The 16,429-nt window shown below is 44.3% G+C and overlaps 1 protein-coding gene across 1 annotated transcript; it reads right to left on the bottom strand.

Moving 5' to 3' along the window:
- Window positions 1–2,500: 2,500 nt before the first annotated feature.
- Window positions 2,501–13,749, bottom strand: Rdh19 (retinol dehydrogenase 19). Its single transcript, NM_147222.2, has 4 exons — window positions 13,344–13,749; window positions 6,637–6,898; window positions 4,020–4,183; window positions 2,501–3,557 (listed from the first exon to the last, which is right to left on the bottom strand). Exons 1-4 carry the CDS (start codon window positions 13,654–13,656, stop codon window positions 3,340–3,342), a joined length of 957 nt encoding a protein of 318 aa, NP_671755.2. The 5' UTR covers window positions 13,657–13,749; the 3' UTR covers window positions 2,501–3,339.
- Between the last annotated feature and the right edge of the window lie 2,680 nt (window positions 13,750–16,429).

Below are 16,429 nucleotides of genomic sequence, written 5' to 3'. Positions count from 1 at the left end.
TTATTCTCTCCTTTATGATATTATATCTACCTGTGGCTATTTAAAGCCATGCTAGTTCAGGATCTTCTTACTGTCAGTCCTCCATCTTGCTTTTTCCTTCTCCCCCTGTGAGTTGCTCTCTGTCCCTGCAACTATTTGTCCTGCATCCCTTTTCCCTGTCCAATCACAGGCGTCCTGCTACACTAATAATTTAATGTAAATGGACAGGGAAAACCTTGCCACATGTTACTACAGTGCGATTTGTGTAATGATGAAAACAGTAGGGCTGGAGATTACAAGATCATGGTAAACCTATTATGTAGTGAGACATCTCAAAATAAAATAAAATAAAATAAAATAAAATAAAATAAAATAAAATATAAATACACATTTTGGAGCAACGACTTAGCCATGAAGAGTGCTTCCTGCTCTTTTGGAGAACCCAAATTCAATTTTTTCTTTTTTGGGTTTTTTTGAGACAGGGTTTGTCTGTATAGCCCTGGTTGTCCTGGATCTCACTCTGTAGATCAGGCTGGCCTCGAACTCAGAAATCTGCCTGCTGCTGCCTTCCAAGTGCTGGGATTAAAGGCATGCACCATCACTGCCCAGCCCCAATTCAATACTTGACATGCATATTTTATGGCTGAAAACTTCCTTTAACCAGAGGCCCTCATCTTCCTTCTCACCTCTGAGGGTACTCCCACACATATAACATGCAGGTACACACACATACACTCAAAGATTCTACAACAAACCTTTGAAGTTAACATAAGTAAAATGAATGACAAGGTTCATGATAGCGTTGGAATTTTCTATTTTCATTAAACCAGAAATTATTGTTTATTTACAAGTTTCTCCTGTGGGTCCTCAGCCTCCATGGTTCTACTTAGAGAAGAGGAGTCAGGCATCTATGGAAGTTCCTCCCAAGGGCAAGTCTGCACTGAGCCCAGGATTCTCAGTCTCTTCCACACATGCTGTTCCTGCTCAGCCTACTCTTGAGATTCACCAACCTAGCAGCAGGCAAAGCCAGGCCTCAGGGCATGGCAAATTCAATACCTTTGCTCTTCTGCAAATATTGTCCATAAATAAAAATGAAAACCAGAGTTAAGAGGAACGTCAAGCTGACTCCACCAGAGTGCCGTGACAAGGAACACTCTCTGCATGCTGCTGGAGGAGTGTGGCAGTGGGATGAAGGGAGGGGACATGAGAAGTGGCTTGGGACAAGGACAGATGGAAAAATCAGAAGTGCTTCTTTGTGATGGTCAGTTAGTGAGTCTTATATGAAGGAATGGTCATTTAGTGGGTCTGCAGGAAAGGCATGACCACTTAGTGGGTCTGCAGGAAAGGGAAGGTCACTTACTGAGTCTACAGGGAATTGATGATCGCATAGTAGTTATGCAGAAAGGGATGGTCAAGTTGCGAATCTGCAGAAAAGGGATGTGTGGGGCCGTGAGAGGCAGTCTATTTTGGTTGAATGAGGCTTGTTCTGGCAACCCAGTAGAAAACTCTACTAGGGACAGAACAGCAAGCCACATTCCCAGAGACAGGTGCCTGACACCACAGAGCCCCCAGCTCCATAATTCTGTGACTATAAGTCACACAGACAATATCCCAAGCTTCTGGCATTCTGGTTAGACTCCACCCCCACAGTTACCTGACTATAGTCAGGTATGCTTTTCCCCATAGTTTCCTGGCAACAGCAAGATAGTCCAGTCCACTATAAAAGGAGCTGTTTGGCCCCTCCTTACTCTCTTTAAGCTCTCACCTTTCTTACTCTCTGGCCTTCCTTCTCTCCCCCCCCCCCCCCCAAATGTGGCCATGGCTGCTCTCCCTCTTTCTAACTTCTCTCTTTCTCCCTGCCTTTCTACAATACAGCTCTAAAACCATAGACTGTCTCTGCTCATCAAGGCCAGTCATGCTTGATCGATGGGATAGGCTTTCCCCTACTGAGCTGTGTCTAACCTCCCACCAGAAGGCCTTCCTATGCTCCAGCCATGGACCAGACCAAGGAGTCTCACCTGAGTGGGAACCACCCAGTGTCCCCTCTCCCCCTGCTCTTTTCTTCCTTCAGCACCAGGGCTGACAGAGCCGCCCCCAGAGTCCCCATTTGTTCTCAGCAATTCCGTGGTATCCAGTGTGGGATGCCCGAGACTGAGAACCTGTTGCCTCAGACTGCCCCCTTTCCACCCCCTGCCGAGCTGGGGTCCAGTGGCTTCCCACAGCCAGACATCCACCCTGGAAAGCATGCTGCAGTCCTTCTGCTTCTGCCTGCCCAGAGCATGGGAACTCTGGCAGGATGCGGGTTTTCTTTCACTCCCTTTATTCCTCTGGCACACACTGCCCAACAGGGATGGACACTTATTCTACAGGTAATTGATGATCACCCAGTGAGTCTGCAGGAAGGGTTACTCATTTAGTGATTCTGTAGTGAATTTATGATCACTTCCTGAGCGTACAGGGAAGCAATGGTCAGTTAGTGGGTCTGCAGGGAGGGATGGTCAGTTAGTGAGTATGCAGGGAAGGGAGTGGTAAAAGCTGAGTTCTACAGGTAAATTCTGTTCATGGGCTTGCATGCAGAGACTTCTGCACTATTTGTTGTTGTTAAGTTTTGAATGGAAAGTTGTTGTTCCTACTTCAGTTGCTGGAAGGGCTGAGACAAAGCAAGAAGAATCCTGCTGTCCTGTAGAAACCCTTCTCAGGACATTCCCAATACCTCTGTCTTCCAAACCTCACTAACCTCCAAAGCCAAGTTTAAATCTCAGGATATAGGAAATAATGTCATACTTTGCTCTAAAAAGAAAAAGAGTCCAAAAAGAAGCCATGAATTAAAAAAAAATGGTGTCTCCATCATTTGCTGGATTTTAACCCCAAGGGACTGAACCTCCTACCCAGGGCCTTGCCAACCTGACTCCAGGGCATGAGTAATGATTCAGGTGGTCACTCCTCTCAGATCCCACACCATGGTTACTTATGGTTTCAGAGAAGGGACACTTCCATGATGCATAGGTGTTTAAATTAGCCCTGGCATGTGCATTTCCTTCAGAGGAGGACACATGGCAGTGCTTGGCACTCGCTGGTCCCAACCTCCTCATATGTGTGGATCCTCAAGGAAGGCCATGATGATCAGGGCTTGGGCATCAGCTAGCACTTTTGTAACTGAATCCCTTGGCAGAATTCTTTGCGTATTTCTTTGCTCATCATCCGTCTTGAGTAGTATCATAGGAGAATTAATGAGATGAAATGTGTGAATGAAGAACCCCAGAGTAATAAACTCCCTCCCTCAACCCTCCTAATTTCCCCTAAATATTCTCTCTCTCACACTCTACCTACATCTCCCAGGTATGCACATAGGTAAAAACTTCAGAGGGCTTTCTCAGGCTTCATGGAAGTCCAGTAGAAAACAGCATCCACAAGAAAGGTGGGCAGGTAGCTCAAGGGGATGAAGAAGAGCTTAGCATCCCAGCCAGCTGAGTATCGGGTGCGAGGGTGACAGGCAGTCAGAGCGTGCTCCATGCAGTCAGTCACCAAAGACAGGTCCTTGTTGCACCTCTTGTCCAATTCATTTAGACTTTTCAGATCTATGCAGAATGAGGAATGATTCAGGTGGTCATTCAGCTCCCACCACGCCTGTCTTACAGCAGCATAGAGGAGAACTTCCATTCCCTATGTGGGAGAATCCATGTGTCTGAAACCCAAGCCCAGCCTGTCCTAGTTCCTCAGAAGGACCACAAACAATCTTCAAGGAAGAATTGAGCACTTGGTCACCTGTATCTCAGCTCATGGAAAGTGCTGATCTCATACCACCTCCCATCCCTGAATTCAGTTACAGCCCCAAGAGCATGAGAGAATCACAAGGAAGAGAGAAGCATGTTCTGAAAGACCAGAACTCCTTTCTGACCCCATACACAAACTGCCCACCATCCCAAGGAAATGGGAAATGGGTTCTTTGAGGAAAAGGGTGAGGCATTAGAACTCCCAATATTAGCAGGGGATTGAGGGTTCAGGATTGTATGTAGCTTTGGCCCTCAGAGGTTACTTACAGAATGCCAGGTACTTCTCGCCATAGATCTCCCTGATTTCTGAGCTGGTCTGGTCCCACAGCATCTGGGTATTTGAGGATAATCGGGCACTACTGGCCATACCAGTCAGGAAGAAGCCAGGCTCTATAATAGCCACCTTCACCCCAAAGTAGGAGAGTTCCCTCCTGCAAGACAGACAGATTTCAAGGACTTCAGAGATCTTTCAGTGAGAACACTTTAATAAGAGTACAGTAGAATGCCAAGAGGTACCTGTGGTGTGGAAAGGCTACATACACACTTTGGATCTGGGATATACTGCAAATGGGGAAGATTTTTTATTTTTTATTTTTGGTTTTTGAAGACAGTGTTTTTCTGTGCAGCGATATTGTGACAAGGGAATCTCCTCCTTTCTCTTGGATGTCACACTAATTATTTGTTGTGTGTAGCTCACTAGCCTAAAACTGAACATTCTGGTCTATGCCACTGTGTATGACCTTTCTCCAAGTAGTACAGATGCAAAGTATTCTAGTCCTTGTCCAAGTCACCTTCACCTCACTAGTAAGTCTATATCTACCCCACATCTGTCCCAGGAGGCTCTCAGTACACACCCCTCCCCCTATTCTTCTTCCTCATGTGTCTCCAGAGAGCAACCTTCTGCCTACAACTCTCTCACATTGGCAGCCTCCCTGTTCCCTGCCCCAAAATGGTTCCTCTGGTTCCCTCCCTTGGAATGTGGGATGGTTTGTATATGCTGGACCAGGGAGTAGCACTATTAGAAGTTGTGGCCCTGTTCCTCAACAGAAGAATGGATACAGAAAATGTGGTACATTTACACAATGAAGTACTACTCATCTATTAAAAACAATGGATTTATGTAATTCTTGGACAAATGGATGTATCTGGAAGATATCATCCTTAGTAAGGTAACCCAATCACAAAAGAAGTCATTAGATATGCACTCACTGATAAGTGGATATTAGCCCAGAAACATAGAACACCCAAGATACAATTTGCAAAACACAAGAAAATCAAGAAGAGGGAAGACCAATGGGTGGATACTTCATTCCTTCTTAGAATAGGGAACAAAATACCCATGAAAGGAGTTACAGAGACAAAGTTTGGAGATAAGACGAAAGGATGAACTATCCAGAGACTACCCCATCCAGGGATCCATCCCATAATCAGCCACCAAACCCAGATACTATTGCATATGCCAGAAAGATTTTGCTGAAGGGACCCTGTTATAACTGTCTCATGTGAGGCTATGCCAGTGCCTGGCAAATACAGAAGTGGATGCTCACAGTCATCTATAAGATGGAACACAGGGCCCCCAATGGAGAAGCTAGAGAAAGCACCCAAGGAGCTAAAGAGATCTGCAACCCTATAAGTGGAACAACAATATGAACTAACCAGTACTCCCAGAGCTCATGTCTCTAGCTGCATATGTAGCTAGTCGGCCATCATTGGGAAGAGAGGCCCCTTGGTATTGCAAACTTTATATGCCCCAGTACAGGGGAATGCCAGGGCCAAGAAGCGGGAGTGGGTGGGGAGGGGAGCAGGGCAGAGGGAGGGTATAGGGAACTTTCGGGATAGCATTTGAAATGTATATAAAGAAAATATCTAATAAAAAAAATAAAAAGAAGTTGTGGCTCTTGATGGAGAAGGTGTGTCACTGTGGGTATGGATTGTAAGACCCTGATCCTTTATGCCTGGAAGCCAGTATTTTGCTAGCATCCTTCAGATGAGATGTAGAATTCTCAGCTCCTCCTGCACCATGTCTCTCTGGCACTGCCATGCTCCCACATTGATAATAATGGACTGAATCTCTAAACATATAAATGTCATCCCCAATTAAATGTGGTCCTTATAAGAGTTGCTTTGGTCATGGTATCTGCTCAGTAAAACCCTAAGACAGAATTGTTGCATTGCTAACACCATGAAATACATAGCATCCAGCAGCCTCCACTTCTTCACTTCTACCTCTCCCCACCTGGTGACCAGTTGCCTTTCATATCTGGCCTGTCCATTCTCCAAGGAGAATCACCTATACATACAGGTTCCAGGTTCCCATATTTACTCTGGTGCAGTCTAATCCTGCTACAGGACCCTTGGCAAATCTGATGGCTAGCATGGTCAACACAGCTGACTAGCCATGTCAACCACTCAGGAAGGGCATAGTTCCTCTCTGTCTCCTCTCACATTCTCTTATTTGCCAGTCTTTAGGTCATGATAGAAGCACATAAGTTATGCTAGAATATGTTTATTATGGACTCTAAAAGAGGCCTGATATTTCTCTGTGGAGCTGAAAGAGATATTCACCCCAATTAAAAAACATGCTCAGCATATAGAGATCAGGGTTCTGTATTCCTGACACCAAAAAAAAAAAAAAAAAAATCACATTTCTAATCCTGAGTAATATCCCCCCAATTCCCTTCGTCCTCTGTAACAGAACAAAATGAACTCAACTCCTGTCTTGGTCATGGCCTCTTATAGAGACATGGAGATGTTCTAGCCAGTGAATGGTTCAGTGAGGAGAATGCATGGGAGGCACATGTCCTCCCCATGATGGGGACTTTAAGATCGTGATTAAATAAAAACTTCCCAAAGCTCTGCTATTGGACCCCTTCCCTTCCATTACCTGAGGGAGTCTGAGAAGGCCTCTACACCATACTTGGAGATGCAGTAACCACCATTACCATGAAGTGACACTCGACCCATGATGCTGGAGACGTTGACTACACGGCCCCTCGCCTTCCTCACTAAGGGCAGCATGGTCAGAGTCACCTCGATCATGCCCAACAGGTTCACATCCAGTACACTTGCAAAGTTCTGTTTGTTCATCCACTGACTGAGACCCAAGGGGACGGAGATGCCAGCGTTGTTGACCAGGCCCCAGAGTCCTGGGGACAGTGGAAGGAGATAATCACATAGTACAGGTTTAAGTATGGATGAAATGCATATTCACAAATAAGACCACTGTGACTGCTGTTTACTGAAGAATAGGATGCAATGAATAAGAACATGGTATCCACAGGGCTCTAGAACACATGCCAGAGAATGCTGGCTCATAGCATGGATACCTTCATCCATTAAATCTTCCTGGCCCACCTCCATGCCTGGGAATCAGCTAGCAGTGCCTTCTCATTTCCTAAATTTCAGAACAGATGGTGGAAACATGGTGCACTTTTGTTAATCTGGAGACCAGGAAAGTACAATTTTTGTCTTAAATGTTGATGCCATCTTTGCAGAGGTTTTAGTCTTTTATTTTGTGTGTTGGTTTGAATGACAAAAGCAGCCATAGGCTCATATATTTAAATGCTTGGTCCTGAGAGAGGGGCAGTGCTCCAGAGGGATTAGGAAGTGTGACCCTTGTTGTCATGGTTGTGGCCATACTGGAATATAAGATTCACTGGGTATCCCAGGGTTTTGCTGTTCCTGCTACCTGTGGATATAGATGTAGCATCTCAGCTCCTTCTCTTGCACCATGACTGTTAGCCACCCACTATACTTCATGATATGATGATAAAAGCCAAAAGCTTTAACTGTATGCAAGCCCAAATTCAATGTTTCATCTAAAAGAGTTACCACAGTCATGGAATCTCTTCATAGAGATAGAATTCTGTCTATGACAGTGGTATCTTCATATAACTCTGAGCAGTTTACACACTGCTGTGACTTTCAAATGGTCAAGAAAGGGAGTAATAAAGAAGAAATAGTTTACATCATTATTCCTTATTATAGTAAGAAGAAAAGATAAAATAAGGGAGAAGGAACAGAGGAAACACAAAGGAGAAATGAAAGAAAAGACAAAATTGATCTCTGGAGGAAATTTTTTGGGAAACAAAAAATTGAAATCTTGATTGTGAGAAATTTGGAAAGCAGACTTTTGCTTTTCTGCCCTAATGAAACCAGCCTTGAAATTAATAATGATCAACTCTTGCGATTGATCAACATCTATACTAATGAAAATCAATATTGACCAACTCTCTTCAGATGCTTACAATCCCAATATATTGGCTGGTTTTGTGACAACTTGACACAAGTTAGAGTTATCAGAGTAGAAGGTGCCTTAGTTGAGGAAATACCTCCATAAGATCAAGCTGTAAGCCATTTTTTCAGTTACTAATCTAAAGAGGGTCTAGCCTATTGTGGGTGGTGCCATTCCTGGGCTGCTGGTCCTAGGTTCTATAAGAAAGCAGGCTAAGCAAAGCCATGAGGAGCAAGCCTGTAAGCAGTACCTCTCCATGGCTTCTGCATCAGCTCCTGCCTCCAGTTTCTTCCCTACTTCGTTTGGTGATGAACAGAGATGTGTAGTGTTATCTAAATAAACCCTTTCCCAGAACAACTTGATATTTGGTCGTGATATTTGCAAGGTTGAAAACCCTAACTGAGACACTGAAGGACAGAAGAAAGGAGGTGACAATATTTGCTAATAACCAACAGGATAGATTTTCCACTGTCAACCTGAACACACTGGGTACTTTCTGCTACTCACCCGCAGGTGGTTCTCATTCATTCCTTTGGCCTTTAAGTCATGGATCTTCAAAGAACTATTCTGAAATGCCTACAGCTAAATACTATATCTTCATTGTCCATTTCTGTGCAGAGTGAATGGAAGACTAGTTGATTGAGATTAAGATGGGCATTTGTTGTTTTAAAACGTTGGCTCAATAAGTCATCTGCAGCCTTGGTTCAAAGGTATATCTTGTCCTTCTACAGGTACATAATTTGTCATTGAGATTGTTTTTGCTCTGTTTTTAAAAAAAAATATGGAAAAATATTTCTGTAGAAACTTCTTAAAATACATATATGAAGGAATTTCAGGGGTGTCACCATATAATGGTAGACATGACACCCTTAGTAAACATCTTGTGACACCAAGTAAAACCTTCAGTTCCAGGAATGGTTCACATCTTGTCACTAAAAGGGACCCATGCAATAGCCCCTCTGTCTTAGGGTTTTACTGCTGTGAAGAGACACCATTACCAAGTCAGTTCTTAGACAACATTTAATTGGGGTTGGCTACAGGTTCAGGCAAATGTTATTATTAAGGTGGAAGCATGGCAGTATCCAGGTATACATGGGGTTAGAGGAGCTGAGAGTGCCACCTCTTCTTTGGAAGGCACCTAGGAGAAGACTGGCTTCTAGCCTGCTAGGATGAAGGTTTAAATCCCAAGCCCAAAGTGACCCACCTACTCCAACAGGACCACACCTCCAAAGAGTGCCACTCCCTGTCCTAGGCATACTCAGACCACCATACCCTCCAAACCCCGATTACAAACTATTTCTCAAGGCTTCTAGCTGCTCTCTCAACCTGATGATAAGGCTATTTAGCTGTGGTGGTTTACATATGCTAGGTCCAGAGAGTGGCACTATTAGGAGGTATGGCCTCGTTGCAGTACATGTGTCCATGTTGGAGGAAGTGTATCACTGTGGGCATAGGCTTTAAAATCCTCATGCCAGCTCCCTGGAAGCCAGTCTTCTCCTGTTTGCCTTCTCAATGACATGTAGAACTCTCATCTCCTCCTACACCATGCCTGCCTACATGATGCCATGCTCCTGCCTTGATGATGGATTAAACATCTAACCTTTTAAACCAGCCCCAATGAAATGTTATCCATCTAAGAGTTGCCTTGATCATGGTGCCTATTCATAGCAGTAACCCTAACTAAGACAGAAGTTGGTACCAGGACTGTGGTTTTGTTGTGATAGGCCAGAACATGCTTTTGTTTGGAAGAATGTGGATTTTAAGACTACAGTTAAGGGAGAGCATGAATCTCAGAAGATGCTTTGAATCCTCAATTTTTAACAGTATTGAGACTGTTACACACTATTGGGACTTTTGAAGTTGGATTATATGTATTTTGCATTATGATATGTTTAGGTATGGCCCCCACAGACCCATGTGTTTGAACAAGCCTATGGAGATCAGGGAGGAGAATGTAACGCTTTGAATATGCTAGACCAAAGGAGTGGCATATTAGTGGGTGTGACCTTGCTGAAATAGGAGTGGCCTTTTTGTAGGAAGTGTGTCACTGTGGTTGTGAACTTTAAGACCGTCATCCTAGCTCCCTGAAAGCCAGTCTTCTTTTGTTTGACTTTGGAACAAGATTTAGAACTCTCAACTCCTCCTCTATCATGCTTGCCTGGACACTACCATGCTCCCACCTTGATAATGGAATGAACTCCTAAACCTGTTAAGCCAGTCCCAATTAAATGTTGCCCTTCTAAGAGCTGCCTTGGTCATGGTGTCTATTCACAGCAGTAAAACCCTAACTTAGTCAATAGCTGAAGACCATATTATCTGATGTCATCACACTGAGAAAAGGCAAGCTGGTCCCCAACTAAGTTTCACTGCTAAGAACAACATTCAAAGTGCAATCATTACTGTTATCCAGCCTCAAGCCCTATGATACATACCACAGTGACTTGTCTTTAAGATATACAGTGCAATAAAGGCACCAATGTCATGAGGGTAACTAAACACTTTTCATTAGATTGAAGGTCTGCTTTCTGAGATGGAAACCATAACGACACTACTAAAGTGACCAAGAACCTGAGACTAGATAGGTCACGGATCTATGGGAAATCTAAATATTATTCTTATTCTAAGAGAATAGACTGTAGTAAGACTCGTAATGCATATTACTAACAACACTCAATGTCCAGTGATATGATCAATCTTCATCCAGAAAACTGTGTCCTGCCATAGACAAGAATTAAAACAGAGAAAATGCGCAGAAAGTCAGAGACTCTGACACACTCAGTCCTTATAAAAGGGATGACTTCATCACACCCCTCCCCTCAAAGCCCAGAGATCTATGAAGATGAGGAGACAGAAACATTTTAAGAGCCAGAGGTGATGGGTGACTCCAAGGAAACTGTCTTACAGACACTTCAGGACTACTGCTCACATGAACTCACAGAGACTCTGGCAGCACACATAACACCTGCACAGGCTCAGGGAGACAGCGAGCCAGCACTGAGCAGGGAAAGTGGACACATGGTCTAACCTCTAAGCAAGCAGCTATTTGTAACTGATAACTACTGTCCAAGGAAAAGACAGTTTTCTGCATTGTAGTGTCAATGGTGCCTTGTAATCACTTTATTGTGCACTGTGTGAAGATTCAAATGCTGATTTCTTGTCCACTATATCTGCTTACCATCCTTATTCAGACACTATCCAGGTGCAAACTTGTGTAAACAACAGCTCTCCCATTGTTCCCTGAAGTGGGGACAACAACCATAACAACCAAAGACTGAGCATGGGAGAGAACAGGCTGGAGTTCTCCCAGCCAGGGGAGGGAGCTGGAGAAGAGGAGGTATGGCTTAGCCACCTGCAGAGAGTCTAGGAGACACCAACATTATGAACTAACCAGTACCCCTGAGCTCTTGACTCTAGCTGCATATGTATCAAAAGATGGCCTAGTCGGCCATCACTGGAAAGAGAGGCCCATTGGACTTGCAAACTTTATATGCCCCAGTACAGGGGAACTCCAGGGCCAAAAAGTGGGAATGGGTGGGTAGGGCAGTGGGGGGGGGAGGGTATGGGGGACTTTTGGGATAGCATTGGAAATGTAATTGAGGAAAATACGTAATAAAAAAATTAAAACAAAACAAAACAAAACAAAAACAAAAAAAAGAAAACACCTGGAGCAGAGAAAGACTAAAACTGCAAGTATCTCTATTATTTTGTCTGGAAGTTTGGCAGATTAGTTTAGAGGATTGAAATAGAGTAATTCTGCCCTTTAAGCATGTTAAATAAATAAATAAATAAACAAACAAACAAATAAATAAATAAATAAATAAATAACTTAGACCAGTCTCAGTTATTTGGGAGTTACCTGGCTAAGAAGCAAACTGTAACACAGGGATTAAAAAGGCACTCAGTGAGCCTCATACACAAGAGAGCTAGAATCTCCACAAAATAAACTCTGAAATTTTGGGAGGAAAGGGGAGACTGTTTTTGGTTTTTGGTTTTTTGGTTTTTTTGGCTTTTTTTCATTATGTTTTGTGCTGGCTTCTTTGCTTGTTTCTTGTTGTTTGTCTTTTGTTATTTTCTGTTTGGTTGTTTGTTTATTTATGTTGCTTTTCCTTGGGGGTTTTATTTTCCTTTTGTTTTTCAGACAGAGAGAGAAAGACAGACAGACAGAAAGACAGACAGACAGACAGAAAGAATATGAACTTGTGTGACTGGGACATGGGGACGATCTGGGAGACGTTGGGGAAAGGAAAAACATGATCTAAATGTTTGCATATGTGTATGTATGTATACATATATATATATATACAGATATTAAAATATAACAGATATTTTAATCCTAGGATCACAAAATACACATGCTTGCAGACTTAGAATTGACTAGAAGTTTCACAAGACAGTTCTTAAGACAACAAGTACAAAGAACAAGCTGAGCATGGTGGCCCATGCTGTTAATGCCAACAGGAAGGAGCTGAGCAGCAGGTTCATCAGATGGTATCCAGACCCATTTCTAGAACCCTGCCTCAAACACGCAAGCCAGAAAACCACAAAGGGAATAAATGATACCCAACACAAATGCTAAAATTAGTGGGCCTTGGTTAAGAGCCATTTTTTTTAAAATTCATTGAATGTTATTATTGTAACTAATGCTCTTTAAGTGGTAGAGGTAAAAAATGTTTACATTTTTCAAGTGGAAAGAAAGCACATACGTTAAGCCTACAGGTCAAAGTGTTACTAGTTTTCATACACTGGATAGTAAATCATAAGTAAGACATGTAGCTTGACATGTCTAGAGTTTAGAACAATATCTGTTTCCAACTTGTTTTTATTTAAATTTATCATTTAAATAATAACAAAAATGGTGGAGGGAGAGACAAAGGGAGAAAGAAAATGATAGGAAGTCTTGACTTTGGGCTTAAGCACGGCAATGATTATGGCTCTCCCTGCCATGGTGCACAGGCAGTGCATGAGAACATGTTCCAGAGCTGGGAGAGCAGGTGCACGCTGGCACATGACCTTCACACAGAGACCAGATCCCAGGAGCCCAGGGTTCGCCTCCTTCCTCACTGTCTCTATCCTAGGATTCAGCAGCCAACAATCTGGTCTTTCTACATACAAAGTCAAAGAGGACAGAGAAGAATTTGGACATGAAAACTTCCCAAGGCTCCAGTTGACTAAGAACACACAGCTTGGAGGACTCAGTGTAGAGGTAAGAGGACAGACTGATGTGCTAGAGAGGGGCAGAATCTGCAGTCACACCAACTCTACCCTGACTCCCAGCAGGAATCGTTCCAGGACTACACAGGCCTTCCCTTCACTCAAAGACAGAAAACGAACAGCACAGACAGGAATCTCAGTGGTACCTCTGTTCCCAACACGCTCCTTCACCCACTGAGTGGCTGCCACAATACTCTCTGTCTTGGTGACATCCAGGATCACTGTCTCCAGCCTGTCAGATGTCTTGTTCCTCAGCTCCTCGGCTCCCTTCTCCGTCAGACATGCAGCCAGCACCCTCATGCCTCTCCTGTCCAGCTGTCTGGCCAGCAGGTTCCCAAAGCCAGAGTCACAGCCCGTGATGAAGACATACTTGTCTTGGAGGTGGCTCACCACCTGCCTCTCCCTGAAGAAGCGCAGGAGTGTCCACAGTCCCACCAGTGATACTAGGTAGAGCCACATGGTTTGTAGAAGACAAGCAGAGAGAGAGAGAGAGAGAGAGAGAGAGAGAGAGAGAGAGAGAGAGAGAGAGAGAGAGAGAGACTCTGTGTCAAAATGCGGCTGGCCTCTGCTCACACAGGAAAGTGTAAACATCCAGGACACCACCCTGCTGACATACAGTTCTTTGCATTTTTTATAATTATTAATGCCTTAGATCTCTGGTCTTTGCCCTGCTTTTGAACAGCAGACATATCATGCCCACTGGCTCTCCCTATGTCACTGCCAAGGAAAAGACTACTGACTGTTGAATAACATAGGTCTATTCTCTTATGATCTTTGTTTCCTGGACTCATGTGAGAATACATGTATGTGTGCCATTACATATGACTCATGGTCCAGTCCCAGACTCAGCTTGTGTCTCTGTAATTTGCGCTCTGGGGCCACAATCTAGGAGGTTGTGAACATAATGAGAAACTATTAGTAACCTATTCTTGGATGCAGGATAACTTATAGGAGAGGACAGGGAAAGCTGGTGTCCTCCTAATACAGCAGCTCCTGAGAAGGTATAAGAGCCATCCCAAACATGGAAGGCTGACATCAAAGGTACACTAGGTGATAGGGCTGGGACCGCAGACACATCAGGACTCCCAGAGTAGGTATGGAGAAGGAAATGACTTTATCCTCTCAATTGACCCTTCTTCTGGCTGCCTGGATTCAAGCAGACATGAGCACAGAGTTCTTGAGATGTGACTTCCATGGCTGCCCCTGACTCACCTGAGCCAGGGTGTCTTTCTTTATTTCCCAGCAAGCCTTGCTCAGAAACTCTAGAGTAGTGTGTGGAGCTTTCCATATGGCTCCTGGTCTGGGGAATGCCTGACTAACCCTCTGATTCTAGCTCAAAATAAACCTGGTGTCTCCTTCAGGAATGATGTCATGATTCCCTTACCTGGCACTTCCACAACTTTCTGTGCCAACCAGTAAGGAATCAGACTGTCCTTGTGCTCGTAAGAACCATGGTTCTATCAGGAAGTGCCCCAATACAGGTTAGATTACACCTGTGCACTAAGGCCTGGATCTTGGTTATCTGTGAATCTGGAGCTGGGCCACTCTCCCTCCAAGGTGGTAGCTTCCCCTGGATCTGCTCTGCATTTGCCCTGCTCTTCCCTCTCACCGTTCCTGATTGTGTTTGACTTAGTGATGGTAATCCTCATCCTCCTGGCTCCAATCCTGTCCCTCCTCCTACTTCTGCAGAAGGTACTATACTAGGATATTCTTCATGTAGTTGTTAGCACCCAACAGGTCCTCAGAACCCTAGCACTGAATTGCATCTTGTAAAATGTAGTGCTGGCTTTTCTTGACTAAAGTACATGCAGATATTATTTCTCTTAGTTCTAGTATCCCTTCAACAGTGAGTTCTCTAGAGCATTCCTTCTATGGTCATTTCCCAATGCTCTCTCCTACAGTTCTTTCCATGTCAACCCTGACAGAAATGCGCACTCTTGTTGGACTAAGATCTTCTAGAACACAGCAGGATCTAGATCCAGCCCTGGAATTTCTGGATAAAGTCAGAGAGAATAAGAAAGTGGATGTGACTCTGTTGAAGAAGTCACAGGGCTGAAGAGAAAGCCTCAAAGACACCTCCCTGATTCATTGGAGGTTCCCTCAGTCCATCCATCCCTCCTGAGATTATCACACTGGGCAAATGACAGTGCCCAGTTGTTCCTCTTCCCTGTCCTGGGGAGGGTGAGCTGGACCCATTCCAGGTCAGACCCTGTGAATATTTAACAAGACAGCCCTTCTGCCCGCTGGGCTGCTCTGATCTGCTGAGGTAGATTGGAACAGAACTATCTACTGGGATCAGGAGTCCAGTTCAGTCAAGTGGGGAAGCACTTTCTCCCCAAAGGCAGTGTACCCCACCCAACCCACCCTTTCTTTTTCATGCAAAGGGGGGAGAGGTAGAGCCTAGAGTTGGTGCTGCGAAGGTGGAAACAGGCCCACTGTCAAGCCTGTTTCCCAACTTGACCACGTGCTGCCCCTACTCAGCTGTAGTTGGGAATCAGAAATGATAGACTATTGTGTTATAATGGCTGAGGATCTCGAACTGGAGGCATGGGAATTGAGTGAGACATACTCTTTTGGCAGCTGAAGTCCTTCTGTGTTCCTCTGAGTACACTGGCTTCTCCCAACAAAGAAACCTGAGTGAGGAGGAATGGGGGTTCCTCCAGAAATGCTGCAGGTAGCCTGGGAGCACCTTACAGGGCACTTCCTGCTAATTACACATGGTTCTGTCTCATCATGATGCTCTTCAGCCTCTACCCATGCTTAGGGTAGATCTGGCTTGGGTGTTGCCCTTCCCTGTGGAGCCAGTGTGATGTTCCAGAGAGGACTGAGATGAGTCCAGACTCCTGACCAGCTCCTCACAGGCTATTATGTGCAAAGATGCTGTTGTGTTACTGTTGAGGGAAATATTTTTAAAAGGCCAGCAGGGTTCCTACACTACTGCCTGCAACTCTCAGCCCTGGCCTGGTTGCACAGACTCTGTGTCTAGCTACACTATACAGGATCTTCTTCCCACCCATCCTCCCTTTCCCTTCTCCTCCTCTGAGTTGCTCTCTGTCCCTGTGACTCTTTGTTCTGCCTCCCTTTTCCCTGTCCAATTAAACCTGTTATGTCCTGAGACATCTCAAAATGAAATAAAATATAAATGCAGGTTTTAGAGAAATGGGTCAGCCATTAAGAGTGCTTCCTGCTGTTTTGCAGGGTCCAACTTCAATTTTTGACAACTACATTTTAT

Source organism: Mus musculus, chromosome 10 (assembly GCF_000001635.26).
Source record: "Mus musculus strain C57BL/6J chromosome 10, GRCm38.p6 C57BL/6J".
Lineage (NCBI taxonomy): Eukaryota > Metazoa > Chordata > Mammalia > Rodentia > Muridae > Mus > Mus musculus.
The sequence above is the reverse complement of the archived record's forward strand: the minus strand, read 5'-3'. Positions and strand labels throughout refer to the sequence as shown.